Source organism: Diospyros lotus, chromosome 7 (genome assembly GCF_014633365.1).
Source record: "Diospyros lotus cultivar Yz01 chromosome 7, ASM1463336v1, whole genome shotgun sequence".
Taxonomy (NCBI): domain Eukaryota; kingdom Viridiplantae; phylum Streptophyta; class Magnoliopsida; order Ericales; family Ebenaceae; genus Diospyros; species Diospyros lotus.
Genome location: NC_068344.1, coordinates 38,246,483 through 38,266,374, shown reverse-complemented (window position 1 = coordinate 38,266,374; position 19,892 = coordinate 38,246,483). Strand labels below are relative to the sequence as shown.

Below are 19,892 nucleotides of genomic sequence, written 5' to 3'. Positions count from 1 at the left end.
GAAATCAATCTCCCGCCATAAACCTTGGAGGTCATTGTAGTACTTTTCTAGAGAGCCACCGCCCTACCTGAGTCTCGTCACTCGTCCCTGAAGTTCATAAACCTGGGCTGCATCACTTCCATCGAAGTAAGTAGTTGTAATTGCATCCCATACTTGTTTTGCTGTTGAAAAATGGATAAAGTTACCGATAAAGGATGGATCCATTGAATTAATCAACCATCCTTTCACATTTGCATTTTTGGTCCGCCACCTACGAAGGGACGGGTCGGTTGTTGGTGGCTGCGGGAGATCTCCGTTGATATAGCCGAGTTTATCCTTGCTCGAGATGTACATCTCAATGACTTGTGACCAGAGGGCATAGTTCGTACCGTCCAATTTGATGCCAATCGATGCAGTTCCTGAATCGGTGGTTGGAATGGGTGTCGGAGCTTTGCTCAAAGCTTCTGTCATCCTTGCAGTCAGTTCGTATAGAATAGAGGTAGTGGTTGGGGATTCACCCGAGTGAGAGTCGTTGTCAGTCATATGATTTGATCTCTGATACCATGTTAGTAAGAGATCAAATCATATATTTCATTCTCCTCTATTTATTATAGAGTCAGAGTAGATATATATATATATATATGTGTGTGTGCAGAGCTAGCCTATACAGAAACTATAAGTATTACGGTTGTAATTGTGGATCCATGAAGACCCTATGATTGAGGGATTATAGTGCATGATTCTAGCCTGTAATATCCCTACAATAACTCAAGAACAACTCATGCCAACAGGTTTGCCCAAAGATTTGCTTGTGGTGCCTTGGGGGCTGAACTTTTAGATCAAATCCAAATGGGTAAGGACAAAATTTCTGAAGAAATCTGTTGTCTATACTAAACAATAAAGATAGCACAACAAATATTTTCTGCTTATCTATATATAGTAGGTCAATAGCAACACAAATCAAACTCTCTCTCTCTCTCTCTCTCTCTCTCTCTCACTGTGCACGCGCGCGCGTGTGAGGAACCTTTAAAGAAACACAACTTCAGATCAGAGAATCTTCTTACAACTCGAAATGTGAATCCATCTGTAACAGCATTTTGTGCTGCAAATACAAGCTCAATATAGAACGCTGAAATCTTTACAGGTACCTAAATCTGAAAGAATATAACACAGCCGGGTTCATTTATATTCTGCCACAATAGGATCTATATAATATATATATATATATAGCTAATACTGTTTGAAGCTCTTTTCCCCCATTGTGCTTTTCTCAAAACTTCAACATAGTCTGCTTCCTTGAGTAACGTACACAACTACAAAAAGTGTGGGGTGTAAAGAATGTGCAAGCTTAAAACCTTACGGCACCCCTTGTGCTTCTAATTGGAACCGTGAAAATTCAGAAGGGTACGGTAATGTTCTAAGTTTAACAATGGGATTAGAGTTGCGCAAAAAGAATTTCATTCCACGTATCAGGAACACCAGGTAAGCACCAATGCAGGCAATCCTGCATCCCTGGTGTAGCTTTGATGCTGTACCGGGATATGTGACCCTCATCTCTCAGCTGAGATAGAGTTGTTATGTCCAACAATTTAATCTGTGTTCCTTTTACTGCTCCAGCAGCGACAGGATCACCAGACTCATCTTGTAAAACTTCCTTGCCTCCAGATAGAGGGCTGGTAATGTCACAAGTACCTCCAGTGTTCCAATCCCCATTAAAGAAATGCCTTGGTGAGATAGACCGGAAGAACGCTTTTAAACCTGGATACTTTGGAAGCTGCAAGTTAACCCAATTGACAATGCTGTAAATTGTAAAATTCTTTGCACCCCCAATATCTACAGTCTTCCTGTTAGTGTTGGGCACGCCACCCGTATACATGACCCAACGGTTTGCCTTGAACTTCCCTCTGTTCCAATGGTGTCCAGTATTGAGGACTAGGACATCAAATTTGTGAAGAAAACGCTGCAAAAATGCTGGTGGTCGATCAAGGTGCATGGCATAATCAGTTGTTGGGTTTGTGATATCCAATGGCTCCAAGTCACAGAGACTTGCTGACCAGTAATAAAGGATCGTCGTGTTGGTGTCTGGGAACCGGTATGCCCAGCCATCTGGGCGTACAGCACCTCGAGCCTTAACAAGACCATACTCTTTTCCCACGTCAAGAACATCAGGCATCTCTTTCCCTCCAGTGACCATGCACATTAGAGACTGAAACTGCTGGCGACCCAATGAGTCCCCAACAAAAGCAAGTGTTTTGTTCTGCATCCTGGAATCAATCACCACAAGAAGTCATCCTTCCAACTCATGACAGTAAGAAGTTAATGTGAACCAGAAAGTCAATTGGTTACTCCAAAAACTGAGAGGGAGAAAATGACACAATCTAAACAATGACCGGCCGACAAAAGATTTTCTCAACAAATAGGATTTAAAAAAGCATGAACACTTCCATGGAGGTGTCATATTGTGTCAGACATTGACATTCATGGGAGACTTCCAAATGTATGTCAGCACTGGTCCATACACGTCACATTATTTTATCTTTTTCTACTCTGGATGTTTTTACAAGCATTTGGGTGACACTCGTGTCCACCATTGGACGACACATTGGATCTTATATATCCATTTATTATAGAAATTAGAATGAAATTATAAGTATAAAAATATAAGCTAAAAATCAACTATAAAAAGAAAAGACTGTTTGTTAAATTTATTTACTTTAAGATTCTTAAATTCCAACTTTTTTTTCAGAGCTTTATAGAATATATAGCAAAACCTTTTATTCACACTTGTTTCTATAATGTAGACTGATTTATTTTATGTAATACTATATGTGTGTGTATATTTTTATTTGTCATGTCCCTACCATGTTATGTCCTAAATTTTAAAAATTACTACGTCAACATCTTGATGCTGGATCCCATGTATATATAAAAGGTATGGCATCAGCTATAAATGAAACTATCTTGTTTCTTCTAGAAACAGCATAAGATAAATACTGGATCAAGTGAACTAAAATCCCTATGTATGACAGCTTCACATATGCATTGATTTGATAAGTTAGCCTTACCAATGCAGCGCCAGGCTTAAAAGCAAGCCAACTTTTAAGTTGTTCAATTTTAAGGCATATCATACTATTTCAAACCATGTACATGGAGGTCTAAAGTTCACAGGATCATGTTTAATATACTAGCAAATTCATGTGATAAAGCAAGTTATTTTAAGCCAATTGTGTAAGACTACTCTTCTAGTTTGCTTAGGTTTCTCGCTAAGAAGGGACTAAGGTGAATGTACAAGGTTTGGATAATCTTTTCAGATTTCCAGGAACGAATGTAGGCAAAGCGTAGCATATGTACGCCCACGGTGTGCCTCAAAATGCAGAACTGAAGTTCGATGTTATAAGACATTGCAAGAATCCAATCCAGTATCCACCATAGCTCAAGTGTAGCTGTACCATGCTCACAATTCCAATACAATAAGCACCGTAGTTTTACCATAGGCAAAGTGTGGCCATGCTTCAGTAGAGATTACATATAAAAGTTAGTAGATCCACATGGGACTGTGTGGTTAGTTATTTAGCAAAGTCAATATAGGCATGATTCCTAGAGGATTGCCATCCAAAACCAGAATGAAAGGCAACCCATTAAGGAATACTTGTCCACGTTAGAATTCTCTTTATAAATTAGCATGTAATGACCATATTTGGAATGGTCATTACTTCCATTAGCATGTACTAACCATATTTGGAACGTTCAACTGCCCTTGCACTGCATAGCTGCAGCCAACTCTTATTTCCAATGTTTTGCTATAGTTTTGGGAACGAAAAGCCAAGATTTTTCACAGCTTGATGCAAGAAGACTCAAGGATCAATAGATGAATAAAAATGCAAGATAGATACAGGATCTATGGAGCAATTACTTAGAAGTACATTTTTGTGCAACAACCCTTCTTATCTGATAGAAAAGTATCCCATGATCCTGAACCGATCTTACTTGGGATCACAAATTCCAAGTTTGTCTATGAAGAGCGGACCTAATTGTATTAGTGCCTATAATTGATTTCTTTTGTGTAATACTAATCAATAGGGCCTCATTGGTAGTGCTACAAGATCTTGTGCATTGGAACCCATGGTTATGGACTCGAATCCATTAGCATGAAAAATTTTCTTTTCAAGTGAAATCCCCTAGTATATGAAAGAGTGAAAAAGTGCTTTCATTGTTGTGGAATAAGAAGCCTTCTAGTGGATTCTCATCAAATCTAAGAAGGGTTTGAATTTCTCTAGTAGACCAATCCTTTAACCTAGCAAGGTAAGGGGCAAAGGTAGTTAGAGACAATCAAAATTGTCAGCACACACGAAAGTAGGGAGGTAAGGTTACTAAGATAGAAACTTCTGTAAACGCCTTGTTCATGTTAGTGAATCTTTCAACTGCACTAAGATCCCATTGTTCCCATTTTTTGGTTTTCCACATAGAACTTACAAGTCTTATGTTCTTCAATGTTTTGCAATTTTTACTTCTCCTAAGGATGTTTTAATCTTCCAACTCTACAATCTAATCTTCATAGGTTAACGTTTGTGAGTCAAGGCAATCCAATTAATTTTTATTTAAAATCATTTTTGTTCGTGCGGCTCTGTACTCTTCTAAAACTTCTCAGGAGGCAGTGCACATTGCAATCCCAGAGCTCATCGATATATAAGCACATCAAGTCATAGAATATTATTCTCATTGCAATTGAAGACTGGTAGTTGAAGTGGATGAGATCTCACCAAGACAAATAAAGTATTACCTTGCTAGAAATTTAGACCTTGTAAATTTATCCATTGTGCAATTCTTAGGGTGCCATTGCAACTTCTCATATGCAAAATCTGTCCTCTGTGTCAGACGGCAAGCCCACATCCCTGACAGCCACTGCTTGCAACCAAACCCAGAATACAAAGGCCAATTATCATCTACAACCCATTTTCCTTTGGCATAGTTACAGGCTGAAACAGGGCATGAGCAAAATGGAAATTACTCTATACTCCAAAAGAAATTTGTGAACTAAAAATTTGTGCCTAAATGTATACAAACATATAATGCATGTAAATTTTGGCAATAAAACTATTTGGGAAATGATCAATCATACGAGTCAGTCTGGAGTACTGCTTGTCTGTGGGAAATTAAACTCATGAGCCAATGACATCATTCAGATGCCAAATAATTAAATTCCTTTCATCTATCAAGCATTGGTTTTGATGATCAATCAAAATTACATAGCTAAGGCAGTTGGAAACTGTTAAATCTGTTTATTTCAGAGCCAGCCATTCACGAAGAATCTTAGTGCTGACAATTAAAACATACTACTGCATACACTACCCAAGAAGGAAATAAGTCTGGATAGATTATTTTAACTGCAAATTCCAAAAAGTCCAAAAAAGTTATGATCACTCATAATTTACCTCCCTTTGATACAAGAGCAGTCAAATTCTTATTCACTTCTTCCTCAACTGAAGATTCTCTGTTTGTGGAATTCATTGATGCTCCTAAATCTTGTTCTGCTAGTTTTGACCTATTTTTTCCCACTGAAAACTAGTGTAAAATTTATTTCTCTTATGATACTCATGCAAACTTCCACAGCAACATGGTTACAACACTTTAGCTCCTAAACTGTAGAGATGGTGAAGACTACTTCAAGATACTATTAGAAACATCAAAAAAGAAATATATTGGACTGCAAAAATCAGTTCATGAGAGCAACAGTACAAAATATTCAATTTAGAATTAAATAATGGTTTGGCAACAGAAAGCCAAGCTAATCATTATAACCACCATAAAGGTCTCAAAGTTAGAAGTGTAAAATTACTACAATCTGAACGAAAACGCCAGAATGAGCCACAGAAGTGCATTAAATGTTGGATATAGCAGACAAACAATTGTAGACTTCATCCTTGGTCAGTAATGAGAGTGTGGCTTTCTATAGATTGCATTATTGCATTCTTGTAGATGTTAAAGAACAATGGAATGACCAAAAAACATACTCTAATTTAGATTATGTACAGGAGACAATTTAACTTGCCCATACATAAGAGTCATTGAATTTTAATATTTTCCCCCCAACCAAAAGAGAATTTTTATGGAGGCCACTGGTGGTACCAGATCCACTACTCCTTTTACTTTGTGTTCAGACTTTAGAACAAAATTGATTTTTAAACTCATCTATCAAAGGCACTAGTACATTGTTAAGCCCATAACATACCATGGTTTCTGAATTCCTTAAAGGTCACTCCAACAACATACAAGAAATAGTTATAAGAATGCATGTGCTAAAACCTGCGCACAAAATGGTTGTAAGAAATGAGGTGCTTGCTGTATGTTTATGACAATATCTAAAAGCTGAAATTAAACACCACCTGTCCTCTCAACAGGAGAGTTTTTCTCTGGACTTGTTCTTGCTGCAGCACTGGAATGTTTCCTCTTTTGTTCATTTGCAATCTCTCTTCCCAATATGTCTCCCTTCTTGACAGGATTTGTTGTTACATTTGTTTCGGTTTTTCCAATTCCAGGGGAGATTTCAGCAGAGTCCTCCAGAGCTCCTTCACGGGATTGATGTTCCTCTAGCTCATTTATTACTCCTTTTTCAGCAACTGTAGATATATTTGGTTTTGCAGCTAATGTACTTACAGACGGAACACCAATCAGAATCTCTGTTCATAAATAAATCAGAAATAAGTTGATGAATACAAATGGAAAAAACTATAAAATACATGACTAGAATGTTTTAAGAAAATAGCACGTTAAATAGGAAAGAGATAAGCCAATGCTTGCAAACCTGGGGACAGTTGCAGGAAGCGAACTTGAGGTGGAAGAAAGGAAGTGAGAAGGTAGGTTCTGTCCCATGTCCCAATGAGAATGGTTGCGCAAACCAGAGCTACGAGGATGAGGGAGATTTGTTTACCCCTCAGACCATAGAAACCTCCTTTCATCCTTAATGCACATAAAAAAAGCATATATAAAATTGGTAAGATGTCGTTAATAGAATTAGTTTTCCTTGAAAATAGAATATGTACAACATTTTAAAACAAATGAAAACATAGGCTGAACAAAAAACTGATATATAACCACATGCTTTGTATAATTATACATTCACGAATTTGTGGGCATTAATTCACTCATCCACACACATGCACATACAAAACAAAAAATGATATGGCAGGGAGATGCACATTTCACAGATTTCATATTCTTGAGAATTATAATGCCTCCGATGTTACGGATGCGTAATGGCCACCCGTGCCTCACAGGGTTACTGGTCAATTATGACAGTGCTTTAGAAGTAGAAAGAAAAAAAAAAAAAAGTACATAACTGAAGCAGAAAGGAGATCAGCAGTCAGCTCCACCTTAGAGTTCATAAACTTAAAGAGGCACAAAACTCAAGTTCGCCAAAATGAGGAAAGTGCTTAACCAGTTCCTCCAAACCCAGAAAGATCCACTGCAACAACGCTTCCACATCGCTTTCCCCAACATGATTACGGTTGCTAATGTTATCACCCATGACATCCTAATTACCAGTCAAGAAATTGCACAAGAAAGTAGAGGTAACACGCCAATGCCATAAACGAACATACAAGCACGATTCATGAATGAACCAACTTGGATCACAAAAATTCTGGCATCAGCGGACCGAAATTACTAACGCCCAACCATCGCTGCTTGTCCGAGAACGATTTGACCACTTTAGGTACGAGAGATCAATGTTTGAGAACAAATCGGGAATAACAATGATAGCTTCGAAGCAAACCAGTCAACTCATTTATATGCATAATACATGTACATGATTTCGACGGTGAATGCATCTGAGGAGGGACGTACCTGGAATTAAACCTCCAATTGAGCAATTACTGCAAAACAGTCGACAGATGCGTACGCATTACTATGCTGCTGGATACATGGCATACATACAGCCGTCGAAGGAGAACGAGGGGTATGCTCACAGAACACACCGCGAGAAAGGCCTTCAGGTGTAATAAAGGAAGACTATAAATAGACAGATATGAGGAGAGAGAGAGAGAGAGAGACTGACTGTGAGAGAGAGAGACTCTGCACCTGCCATCCGGAGACGACCGAAGCGAATAAGGTCAATATAATTGAGAATGTATACACACGGGTGGTCCGAATACACCGGACACTGCACACTTATTTGATGCCATGTCCTCAACCGACCAATTCATTAAAATTAATATTTTTATATTTTTAAGATAATATTGCACAATAATGAAAATATAATAAATATATTTTATTTTTAGATAATATATATTTATTTATTATATTATATTCTTAATTTTCAAATATTTGTATTACTTGATTAAATTATTTAAAATGCAATACTTCAATCATCCTTAACAAAATTGTTTTGAAGTTAAAAATAATATATATTTATTACACGTTACCTATTACTTATTTTTTTAATATAATAACCACCATTAAAATCAACTTACTTTAAAAACTCAACTCATGTTCTTGACTTTAATACTTTATAAAATATATAAAAAAATTTGTTATTATTCGAATTAGACAATATAAAATTTGTTAAACGTGCATAAATTAAGAAAGTGAAACCAACACACCCAACCCCTCTTGAAAGTCTGCTCAAAATGCATAACAACTTGTATTCTAATAGTTTTTAGGATAATTCATGTTAATTATTATTTTATGAGTAATGATTAAATTTTAATAAATATATTTTATTTTTTGTACAAAGTATGTTATCTTTAATTTTATCAATTAATAATAAATATACCTTGTTTGATAATATTTTATTAATTAATAAAATTATTTTAAAACTAAAAATAAGGTATATTTATTAAAACTTAATAACTATTACCCTAACCTATAAATGAAATTGTTTAAATAATATCAAAAAAATTAAAACTATGGCACGAGTTGAATTGCTCTAAGTTACTAGTATTATTACCCTAATAACGGTATGTACAAATAACTCATTTTATACTTATGTAAATAAATATTAAAAAATATATATATAGTTGAGTGAATCTAATTTATAAGTTGAATCAAGATAATTGTCATATTTGATAAATTCAATACAATAAAATTCATTTGATATCTTTATGTAATAAAGTTAACTTTAGACATCCATTGTTTAGGATTTAAAAAATAGTTTTGTATGTAAAAGTAAATGTTAGTAAGAATATTAAGTAAGAGACTAACATCATATTTTGGTTAAAAAATAAAGTAAAATGATATTAACTAAAACTTAGAGTAAATTATTATTCCATTAAAATGAAATAATTTAACACCACACACAATTAAGTGATTAAAATTTTACTCATTCTTAGACCATTTTCTCCCTCAAATAAATATATTCTCTCTCTTCCATTCCGTCTCCAATCCAATGAACTCAATTCTCCATGGCCACCGCCTCCAACCACTGCCACTTCCAACAACTATTTACCGGGGCGTACGAGCCTATGATAATTGGGGTCTGGGTGGGTGATGATGATGCACTTACACTTGGATTGGATGACTCGTCCATAGATCTCTGTAAAGCATGACACGGAACAAAATAACCGGCCCCTCCCCCCCCCCCCCCCCCCCCCCCCATCTCTCTTTTATCTCATTCCCCTAACCTAATCTGCTCCCCTTAGGAAAGGGATACAAGAAAGATTCTTTCTTTTTTATGTTCTTGGTTCAAAGTTCAAACGACTTTTCTCTCTTCAGTGTACGAATATGTGCAGAGACTCACATATATATATATTTATATATAAAGATTATAAGTATCATTAATTGCATTTGCTGTAGTGCTGCCAAATTGTTCAAAGAAAGAAGCAACGTCGTCTCTCTCGTCTGGTTAGGGTGTGGGGTATGGAACTGGAAAGCCTTTGGTTCTCTCTCTACCTTACATGTTTGAACTGGTTTTAGTTGATTAAATTATTAGTACCAATTTCCAACACGATTCTATTGTTCAGATATCATCAGTTAATTATTGGCGGCCCAAGTGTTCCGTTCCGTTCCGATCGAATGGCGCCTCCTGACTCGAACCTCGGGGACGAACCCGAAAACGGCTCATCTCTTCAGTCCATCCTCTACAAACGCGGCTCGCTTCAGTTACTCGATCAGGTCCCTCTCCCCCGCCCCTGGGGGATTATGTTTGGAAGCCCTATCTATCTCCTTCTCCGATAGAAAAATCAAATTAAAATTTCGTCTGTTTAACACTAAAGCTTGTGCTTCTGGCAATACTATCAAGTTTGTTCTGCTTTCTTGACGGCTTGCACTTTCCGTTTCAACTGATCACTTCTTTATTTCTGTATTTTGTTGAGCAGAGAAAGCTGCCTCTTGAGACCATCTATATGGAAATTCGAGATTCAGCGGACGGATGGTAACCATTTTCAGCTCTTTTTAGTTTCTATGACTTTACTACTCTCATTTCATGCAATCTTTGGTTCTTCAAAGCTCTTACTTTTCTGGGCATAGTGAATAAATTCATTTTGTTTGGAACTGTTTTTTCAAGGTACGATACAAATGTGTATGATCTGAAAGATTGGTTGGATGCTTAATATAGATAACAAGATCAAGGAGGGCATACCATAAGTTCAACCACAACACCATATGATCTCGATTTAAATTACAACAAGAACAACATACCAAGCCTTTATGTCTCTTGGTGGTTTGTCCAACAGATTCTAGCTCTACTTATGATCATATCTTCTATAAGTTCATTGTAATCCATGCTATGCTCAAGGGCTCTTGACCAAATTTTTCTTGGTCTTCCTTGACCTCTTTTATTACAAATTTCTTTAATTCCATCCATTATTCTCAAAGGAGCATCCATTGGTCGTCTTCTTTCATGGCCAAACTATCAGGTCCAAGGGATCTGACAAGGATGTCTCAAGAATTCCGCAAGGAATTTTGGAGAATTGGGTAGGATTGGTAAAGAGAAGAAACTTGATCGGAGAGAGAGAGAGAGAAAGTTCAGAATTCAATTCATTCATAGCATGCCTCCCCGGGTGAGATCAATTTATGTTTATATTGATCTCACCAGCCAAGTGGACAATTTGAATAATTCCTACCAAAAACCCATACAACCGCTAACTACCCATGTGCTATGGCTACTACCACCTTCTCGCCTCGCTTTATTTAGTAAGCACATGTTAGGCACATGATAGTTTACCCTCCCCTTGAGACATTTCTTGTCCTCAACAAATACAAAGTAGACTAGCTACTTACTCTAGGGAACTATGTGAGCAAATTAGGGAGATATTCCCACGTGTTGTGGTCGTTATGAAGATGAGACCATTTCACCAGCACCTGGGTTATGGGGGCTCCATACCTGTAAATGACCCTTCTATCTAGAATAGTTGCGGGTTCTGCCTGAGGCACACTACTGCTCACACCTCGAGGTAGACTTGCACTCACTTGTTGTCCTCCAATGTCTCTCTTCAATAACGACACATGGAACACCAGATGAATATGAGAATTCTCCGGTAGCCGCAGCTGATATGCCTCCTTACCCAATTTAGCCTCAATGGAGAAGGGGCCATGAATGTGGGAATTCTCTGTAGTCAATGCCTGGACGTGGGATGGCCTTAGTCTCAGATAAACCTCATCTCCTACTGCAAACTCCCTCTCGCTTCTTCCTTTATCTTCCTTTTGTTTCATTCTATTCTAAGCCATAGCTAAATCCCTCTTTAGTTGTCCCAAGATTTCCTACCTTTGTTGGAGATGATCTTTTATAGCTGTCACATTGGTAGTCTCCTGAATAGCAGGAAGTAGGGGGGGCTTTACCCAAATAGAGCTTCAAATGAGGACATCCTGATAGAGCTATGGTGGCTGGAGTTGTACCACCACCGGGCTAGTGATAGCCACTTGTGCCAGCTCTTAGGGTGATGGAAACATAAGCACCTCAGGTAGTTTTCCAAACACTGATTGACTTTCTCCGTTTGTCCATCAGTTTGGTGGTGATAAGTTGATGACATGCTTAGCTTAGACCCGAGGGATTTTAGTAAAGCCTGCCACAAGCTATTGGTGAATACCTTATCTCGGTAAGAGATGATGGTTCTTGGTTCTTGGAGTCCCATGTATCTTAACAACCTGATCAAGGAATACTCTAGCAACTTCTTGCATAATGTATGGGTGAGAAAGGCTCAAGAAGTGATCAAACTTCATGAACCTATATGTCATGTACCTAGAGTTTACCTAGGGTTTGAATTGGCAGTCGAAAGGATCCGATAGAGCTAAGTCCAAGAATAGAGGAAATTAGGGGAAGATTGGACAAAAATGGGGGAGAATTTAGAGAGAAATGGGGGAGAGTAGTAGAGAGAAACAAGAGGAAGATTGGAGAGAAATCTAGAGAGAGAAATGAGAATTTTATTCAATCAATTCAAGCATAATTCCATTTGATTACAGTAGCCCTTTATATAGGCATATCTGATTGCATAACCACCCCCATGCTTCTAACTAATTTCTAAAATATCTCTTAACAATTATGATAAACCTATTATTATATTACCCCTTTAATACTTCTTAGGTCATGACAATTCCCCCCTCCTTGAGAGAGTTCTTGTCTCCAAGAACTTGCAGTAGGTAGCCATTGCTTCATCCAATTCCAGCCTTTTCTATCTGGTTTATTCTCCTTTCTTTCACTCTCCTTCTAGGCCGCTTCTTCTTCGTTCTTAGGTTCTCATCAACTGGAAGAAAAATGATGATCATTGTAGTCAAGGCTGCATCTACCTCCAAAGAGTAACTGACCATTTCCCTTGGGTTTGCAATAGCTATCAAATTAAGGTTGCTGGTACACATAGTCTGATGATCCACTATGATGCCAAAGCCTGTTAATATGTCAACATCAAGTGCTTTCAATGAATTTAGTCTCTCCCTATCGTAGGTAGTAGCTGAAACCTGCAACTCTAAAGCCTTCAACTGATGTTCATTCTAAAATTCACCCATCCAACGGGTTATCACATATGTTTCCTTCATCTCATCATCTTCAAAAATGACAGCAACACGGTGATATCGTTTAGGATCAGCTAGACTTCCTCTTGCTGGTGCGGTCTTCCTCTTATCCTTTCTAGCTATCTCCTGCTCGTTGCCATACACCCCAGGTTTGTCCTTCGCAATTTTCTCTTCCAATGGTCTCCTAGTGTCCCTCCATAGGAAGGGATGCGCAAGTTCCATAGGCTCCTCAATGGTTGAAACATGGTTTTCATCCCAACCTTCATCCCCAATATGATTTGTAGCCAAATTATATGAGGAAACCATCCTCTTATCCGAACTATCAGAGGCATGAAAGCCAACCCCATATCAGTTCTCATCTGCAATCTGATTTGTAGATTGATCCTCAACCAAATTTTCAACTTCCTGCTCTTGCAAAATGTGGTTTGCACGGATCTCTTTATCCAATTTCCTTTCTTCTTTGGAACCTGCACTACCCTTGACAAGTTTACTTCAGTTCCAACACTCTCTTCCTTAATATTAACTAGATTTTCAGTTGAAACCTCCTAATTCCATGCAAACAATTTAACTGCTCCTTCTTCCTGCTCTTCAATTCCCTATTGTCTTCTTCTCCTTCTTCAGGCACATCAAACATGTCTTCCTCTTCTACATTTTCCTCCTCACCTTCTAGTAGAAGCAATTGCTTCTTGCACTGGTGCCTAGGGAAATACCTATCCCCTCATTTGAAATAAATATTAACCTGCCTCCTCTGCTCTATCAATCTATCCCCTTGTGTTTTAGGGGTCGGGAGGGATAAGCTCTTCATCCCTTGCACTCCTTTCCAATTCTCCCTTCCCTGAGCCTTCCCAACAAGAGCTAACACATTGTATGTTCCTCCCTTGTTCATAAATCGTTGCTTCTTCACGAGCGCTTCCACCGTCAGCTCATGCAACTGGGCACTATCAATGGCATGCTTAAGGGTCTGTGGGTCTGTAGCTGCAATACCTTCACCATGGGCCTTAACTCCTCATTCAACCCACTAATAAAACATGAGTCGAAATAAGCCTTCGTAAGGTAGGGGTTATGGTTGAGCGCATCAACGCCTTCAGCTCCTCAAATCTTCTCTGGTACTTTACCACCGATCCACTCTGCTTGATTTTGTTAAACTCCTCCACCACATTCGGCATTCCTCTCTCCCCAAACCTCTCGCAGAATTCTGCTGCAAATTCCACCCATGGACATTCCTCCCTCATCTTGGCCCATCCTTGGTACTAGTCATCTCCAACATCGTTGAGGTAGGCTGCAACCAAGGTCACCTTCTGGTGCTCAGGGATTCCAAACCACTCAAAGGCCCTCTCACATCTTCTAATCCACCATTGAGGTGTACTTCCATCAAACATGGGGATATCCAATTTTGGCATTGGTATCCCCGGGTGGCCAAGGCCTCCATTCGCTCCCTGCCTTCGACCGACCACATTCTCTCCCGCTCATTTATTGATCTGCTTACACATCCCAATTCGTGGCCAACATTTTTAGTCTGTCTAGGCTATCACACAATTGCACCTGAGAATAATAATGTGCCCATTTTTTGGTTTCATGTATGAAACTTTAGCTTCTTTATGAGTCTTCCTTTTAGACTATTGTAATTGGTATATATCCATGAAAAACAATGCTGTTGTAGTATGAATTCACTGATCTTTTACTCTGATTTCCTTCTTTTGCAATAGTTGATCAGCATTATCACAATCTTTATAATATAAGATTATGACTGAAAGCCAGGCCCATGTTAGAACAGTGTCGTTGTTCTTGCTTGCTTGCTACTTCCATTTTGGCCTTGTTACCAAAATGAGATGCTTAAATAACAATTTTGAATCTTTCTATGTGATGATAGTTTATATACTAAAATTATTTCATGGAAGTCAACCAAACTCTTCAAGTATTTTAAGTAGTCTTTTATCAATTGCCTCAGGCATGCAATTAGAGATATGGTGGTTCGTGGAGCACCTGCAATTGCTGTAGCTGGTGCCCTTTCTCTAGCAGTGGAATTGTTCAACTTGGGAACTTTTAACGGGTTAGCTGAAGATGCAGCAGCTTTTGTTGCCAATAAATTGGAATATCTTGTCTCAAGGTAATTTCTAAATAATATGTCTACTCTATACATAATGATGATGCAATGATTTTGTTTTTGGTTTCTAATTTAGTATTTAGACATTAAGATTAATAGCTTTTTTCAGTAATTCTCGAGCAATAGCTGATTTTTTGCATACTTTATCAGCCGACCGACTGCTGTAAATCTTTCAGATGCTGCAACAAAACTTAACGAAATCATATCAAAGGCAGTTGCCACTTCTTCAGAAGCCTCAGCTGTTTTCCAGGTAGTGAATCCATTTTCCTGATCCTAGCAAACCAAATAAATAAATAAAAATCCATTTTCCTGAAGTTCATTTTCCTTTTCTTTGACTTAATTTATCTACTTCATGGTTTATGGGGATGTAATATAGCAAAAATCATAAAATACACACTTGGTATGCTGACACCCCCATTTTAAGGATTGCGATCCTGTAAAATTTTAGCTTGCTGTAGAATGTGTTCCAAACGTTTGATTTGTTCACTTTGTCTTGTATCCTTGCAACTGTTGCAGTCACAAATTTGATTTGCCCTTTTCTTTTTCATTGATTGAGTATTTTACTGTGTGTTATCCACTGTTTTTACTCCCAACTTGGCTGAAAACATCAACAGAGCCAGAAAAAAGGTGTCTCTGGTGCATGAGGATCCCACTTTGCAAGTGATGGGGAAGGCTCATATTTTTACGCAATCTTTCTCTAGCTTTTTTGCAAAGCTATTTCCTTAACTTGAACCTTTGCCCTTCTAGTCACGAAGGACTCTTTTTCTCTATCCTGATTCTATCATTGTTTTATTTTTGCTTCTCTTTCACTTGATTATTTTCTTAGTCTTTAGCTTTTCCAGTTCTCTTTGATTCTCCTGTTTGTTGGGCAAATGAAAAGAAACTAAAAGGCCAAAACTTTCTGTGATGCTCATTTTGGCATATGTATACGTGTATAAAATGCCTATGGACTATCTCTGTGTCTTATGAATGGGTAGGTTGGTACAGTCTGGATGCTTAGCTTTCAGTTTTGATGCCATAATCATGGTAATACAAGTCCCTGCTATTGCAGGACTGGAAGTCTGTAACAATTTTGCAGCACTTTATTCTCTTTTTGCTTCAGATTGTTTGACCCCTTGAACCCTTGTGGTTGTTGTTGTTTTTCTTCTACGTTCTTGGACTTCACAGAAGAACCTTTAGAACCCACTGTGAACCAAGATCAATCTCTATACCCGGAAAAGCAAAGTCCAAGGAGCCTGTTTTATGGCGTTGACCAGGGCAAAATCACAAATTTTTTTCTTACTTGAGAGCTCTCTCTCTCTCTCTCTCTCACTTTGACTTGTGTGGAACTGTGGCTTGAACTGTATCTTTATTATATCATTGTTGTAAAATTTTGGTTCACTTTCAATTTCTTTTATTTTTAGGCTTACATTGAAGCTGCTGAACTAATGCTTAAGGATGATGTTGCTTCAAATAAAGCAATTGGAAGTTATGGTGCTGGTATACTTCAGCAACAGCTGAAAGACTCTAAGAAGCTGTCTATTCTGACCCACTGCAACACTGGCAGGTATCCCTTTCTTGCTCCCTCTGTATGCAGGGTGCATTGTTATTTATATGTGCCAAAAGTATTTTGTTTCTGGTCTATCTGTCATTTGTTGTTCTGATTGAATGGTAATGGAGAAACCAATGAAGTCACTAAACTTATGTAGTTTCTAACTTTGTACTATTACGCTGCCATTTTTGTAGTCTTGCGACAGCTGGATATGGTACCGCTTTAGGAGTCATCCGTGCAGTGTATGCCAAAGGAGTTCTTGAGAGGGCATATTGTACAGAAACACGTCCATTCAATCAGGTGAGTATTATGTTGTTTCTTTTTTCCATTAGCAGCACCTGAGAGCTTGTGCTACATATATTCCAAAATTTGCCCTGCAGGTTGAGCCCTTGGGTTTGCCCATTGGTCAAGCCTTGTGTTCTATCGAAAACGTGGTTTCCCCATTGGAAGTAAACTTGCAAAACACCTAAAATGAGTTTTTTAGTTTTCCTTAATAATTGTAGATTCGGAAAATATGATTTTCAAAGAATTTTCCCCAAATCATCTTCATCTCCTTCTCTAATACAAGTTACACGAAAAAAATTAAAACTTCTCTCTTTTCTGAGCATATGTTCCAATTTTCAAAATCGAAAATTAGTTTTCTGCATCTCTTAACATTTGAATGCATTTTTCAAATTTTCTTTGAGAATAAAAACTAGAGATTTATAGAAAATTGGAGATAGAAAAATGGAAATCATTTTCTACACCTAAACAGCCTTGGCATTTTCTCTAATGAGAGCATATACTTGCCTTTGAGTTGGTGGCCTTTGATCGTAATTCAAATGCCTCTTTTCCACATATCCACGCGATTGCTCGGCCCAGAAGAACCTGAGGATTCCGCCTGACCAAGCTTGATGGTTTTAGGGATTTGAGTCTATAGTTGTTTAGTTTTATGTGTTGTTGTGCCTTCTAGGTCTCTTGTGTGGTGGTTCTCTTTGTGTTAGTGTGGGTGTGTGCTGTTTCTTGCGTGGGGTATGCCCTAGCGGAGCCGCTTGCGGTTTTTTCTTATAATATACTTTTATTTACAGGAAAAAAAAAAACTAGATAATCTCATAACAAGAATCAAAGCCATGATAACCTAAAGGTGTTTTTGACCTTCATTTGGAGCCAAAAGATTGACTAGTGAAATTTCGTTACTGCTCTCATATATCTGTGTGTAATTGTTGGTATTTTATGAAGAAAGAAGAAAAAGGAAGAAACGTACAAGAATAGATTGAGAGAAGGGATGAAGCTAATTATTTTATTGAGCATTGATATCACTTATTTATACAGCAAAAGATCCACAAATCTGCAAAATAATTTGCTAACGAATCAAAAAATATTTTCCTACAAAATAGCATAAATAACAAGTCATAGTCTAATTAATATTTGACTTATTCAAATCAGATCTAACTGACACTTGACTTATTCAAACTAGAATTAGCAGTATCTTAAGTCATAATTCAACACTCCTCCTTGATTTTGAGGGTACAAATGTAAATTTTTAATTTTGGCATGTCTTGGATATAGGCATATTGGCATTTTATGGTTTATGGTTATGAGGCATAGGTATGGTTATGGGGCATAAGTGTGGATATGATTTTGAGTAGAGTTAAAATAACTCCTCCTACGTACATGCGTAGTCAACATTGCCAACATATATTGACTAAGAGTCCATTTCTTCCTTCTCAGCTTGTGTAGCAGACCCACCAAAAGAATTTTGAACAGCGTCCATTTCCTTTTCAACTTTGGCCTGCATTTCATGAAGGGCACCAGCTTCCTCTTCTATCTCCTTGAGTTTCTTCTTCATCTCCTCCAAGTCCTTAGCATTAGGGTCTTCTTCTTTCTCATCCCTAGACATGTCGACATCGACATCCATCTCTGCTTTCATTTCTGAAGGTTGTATTGTAGGTTATGTTTGGTTTCTCTCAACTCGCAGGTCCCTCAAGAAAATATGTTCTGATATCATTTGTTGGTATTTTATGAAGAAAGAAGAAAAAGGAAGGAACATACAATAATAGATTAGGAGAAGAGATGAAGTTAATTATTTTATTGAGCATTGATATCACTTATTTATACAGTAAAAGATCAACAAATTTGCAGAATAATCTGTTAACAAATCAAAAAATATTTTTCTATAAAATAGCATAAATAACAAGTTATAGTTTAATTGATATTTGACTTATTCAAATCAAATCTAACTCACACTTGATTTATTTAAATTAGAATTAACAGTATCTTAAGTCATATAATTCAACAGCAATATCATAATAGTTACTCCTTTGGTTGCACTTAACCTGCTGCAGGGATCCAGACTGACAGCTTTCGAGTTGGTACATGATAATATACCTGCCACTCTGATCACAGATTCAGCTGCTGCTGCACTTATGAGAGCTGGCCGGGTGAACGCCGTCATTGTTGGAGCTGATCGTGTGGCTGCAAATGGTACTTGGTACACTAATAGATATGTGTATATCAAAGAATGAGCCTATGTTCTGCTGATGCATTCATTATAACTCTGAATGCAGGTGATACTGCTAATAAGATTGGAACATACAGCCTTGCTGTGTGTGCAATTCATCATGGGATTCCGTTTTATGTTGCTGCTCCTCTAACATCAATTGACTTGTCGATTTCTTGTGGGCAAGAAATTGTTATCGAAGAAAGGTCGGCGAGGGAATTGTTGAATGCACGGGGAGGACTTGGAGAACAAGTTGCTGCTTCTGGAATCTCTGTTTGGAACCCAGCATTTGACGTTACCCCGGCTTATATGATTAGTGGTATCATTACAGAAAAGGTGTGTCCCTCACTGTCTGCAGTCTGCACCGAGTGCCAAAAGGCAAAATATTTCCTACTTTTTATTATTTCACTTAGTTTCAATCTAACAAGAAATATTTTTATTTCACCAGGGTGTGATCGCGAGGAGTGAGAGTGACACATTTGACATAAGCAGTTTTGTGCAAAAGGCAACAACCAACTAATAACAGGAGAGGCATCTATCTCTCCCCCCTTGGAAAAGTGTTCTGCCTCTGCCATGCCTGCTCACTATGCATGTATTGGCCTGTAATAATTAATATTCTGAATTTAGTTAGTGGTCCGAGTGTAAGGCTTCGAACAGTATCTTTTTTTTTTTTTTTTTATTAATTTGCTTTCTTTTTTTCATTTCGAAGGCTGTACTTATGATATCTAAGCAGACTTGTGAATGAATGAGAGCCGTTGGGTGTTGGCATGGTATGTATGGTGGAGGTCCTCCCCCAACATTCAAGATAATGGAACACTTGTTGAGCTAGGATACTGCAATCTTCTTTACATCTGGTTGGA

The 19,892-nt window shown here is 37.8% G+C and overlaps 3 protein-coding genes across 4 annotated transcripts in view; 2 read left to right on the top strand and 1 right to left on the bottom strand.

Annotated features, from left to right (window-relative positions):
• Positions 1–877: 877 nt before the first annotated feature.
• Positions 878–8,107, bottom strand: LOC127805782 (protein trichome birefringence-like 16). The gene is made up of 6 exons (XM_052342557.1): positions 8,033–8,107; positions 7,822–7,964; positions 6,782–6,936; positions 6,363–6,656; positions 4,760–4,955; positions 878–2,243 (listed from the first exon to the last, which is right to left on the bottom strand). The coding sequence occupies exons 3-6, from the start codon at positions 6,933–6,935 to the stop codon at positions 1,415–1,417; spliced, it is 1,473 nt and encodes a 490-aa protein (XP_052198517.1). The 5' UTR covers position 6,936; positions 7,822–7,964; positions 8,033–8,107; the 3' UTR covers positions 878–1,414.
• Positions 3,554–19,892, top strand: part of LOC127805779 (alpha-aminoadipic semialdehyde synthase) — an 86,642-nt gene continuing 70,303 nt past the window's right edge. Inside the window, exon 1 of the mRNA XM_052342552.1 lies at positions 3,554–3,557. The gene's annotated coding sequence lies outside the window, so the exon portion shown is untranslated. The remainder of the gene's footprint in view (positions 3,558–19,892) is intronic.
• On the top strand, positions 9,428–19,863 carry LOC127805786 (methylthioribose-1-phosphate isomerase). Of its 2 annotated transcripts, none has more exons than XM_052342562.1 (10): positions 9,428–9,829; positions 9,936–10,086; positions 10,290–10,345; positions 14,867–15,025; positions 15,173–15,272; positions 16,426–16,568; positions 16,748–16,853; positions 18,878–19,016; positions 19,100–19,368; positions 19,481–19,863. In XM_052342562.1, exons 2-10 carry the CDS (start codon positions 9,988–9,990, stop codon positions 19,550–19,552), a joined length of 1,143 nt encoding a protein of 380 aa, XP_052198522.1. In that variant the 5' UTR covers positions 9,428–9,829; positions 9,936–9,987; the 3' UTR covers positions 19,553–19,863. The 2 variants fall into 2 exon arrangements, with proteins under 2 accessions (XP_052198522.1, XP_052198523.1); XM_052342563.1 differs by having other exon boundaries at positions 9,428–9,851.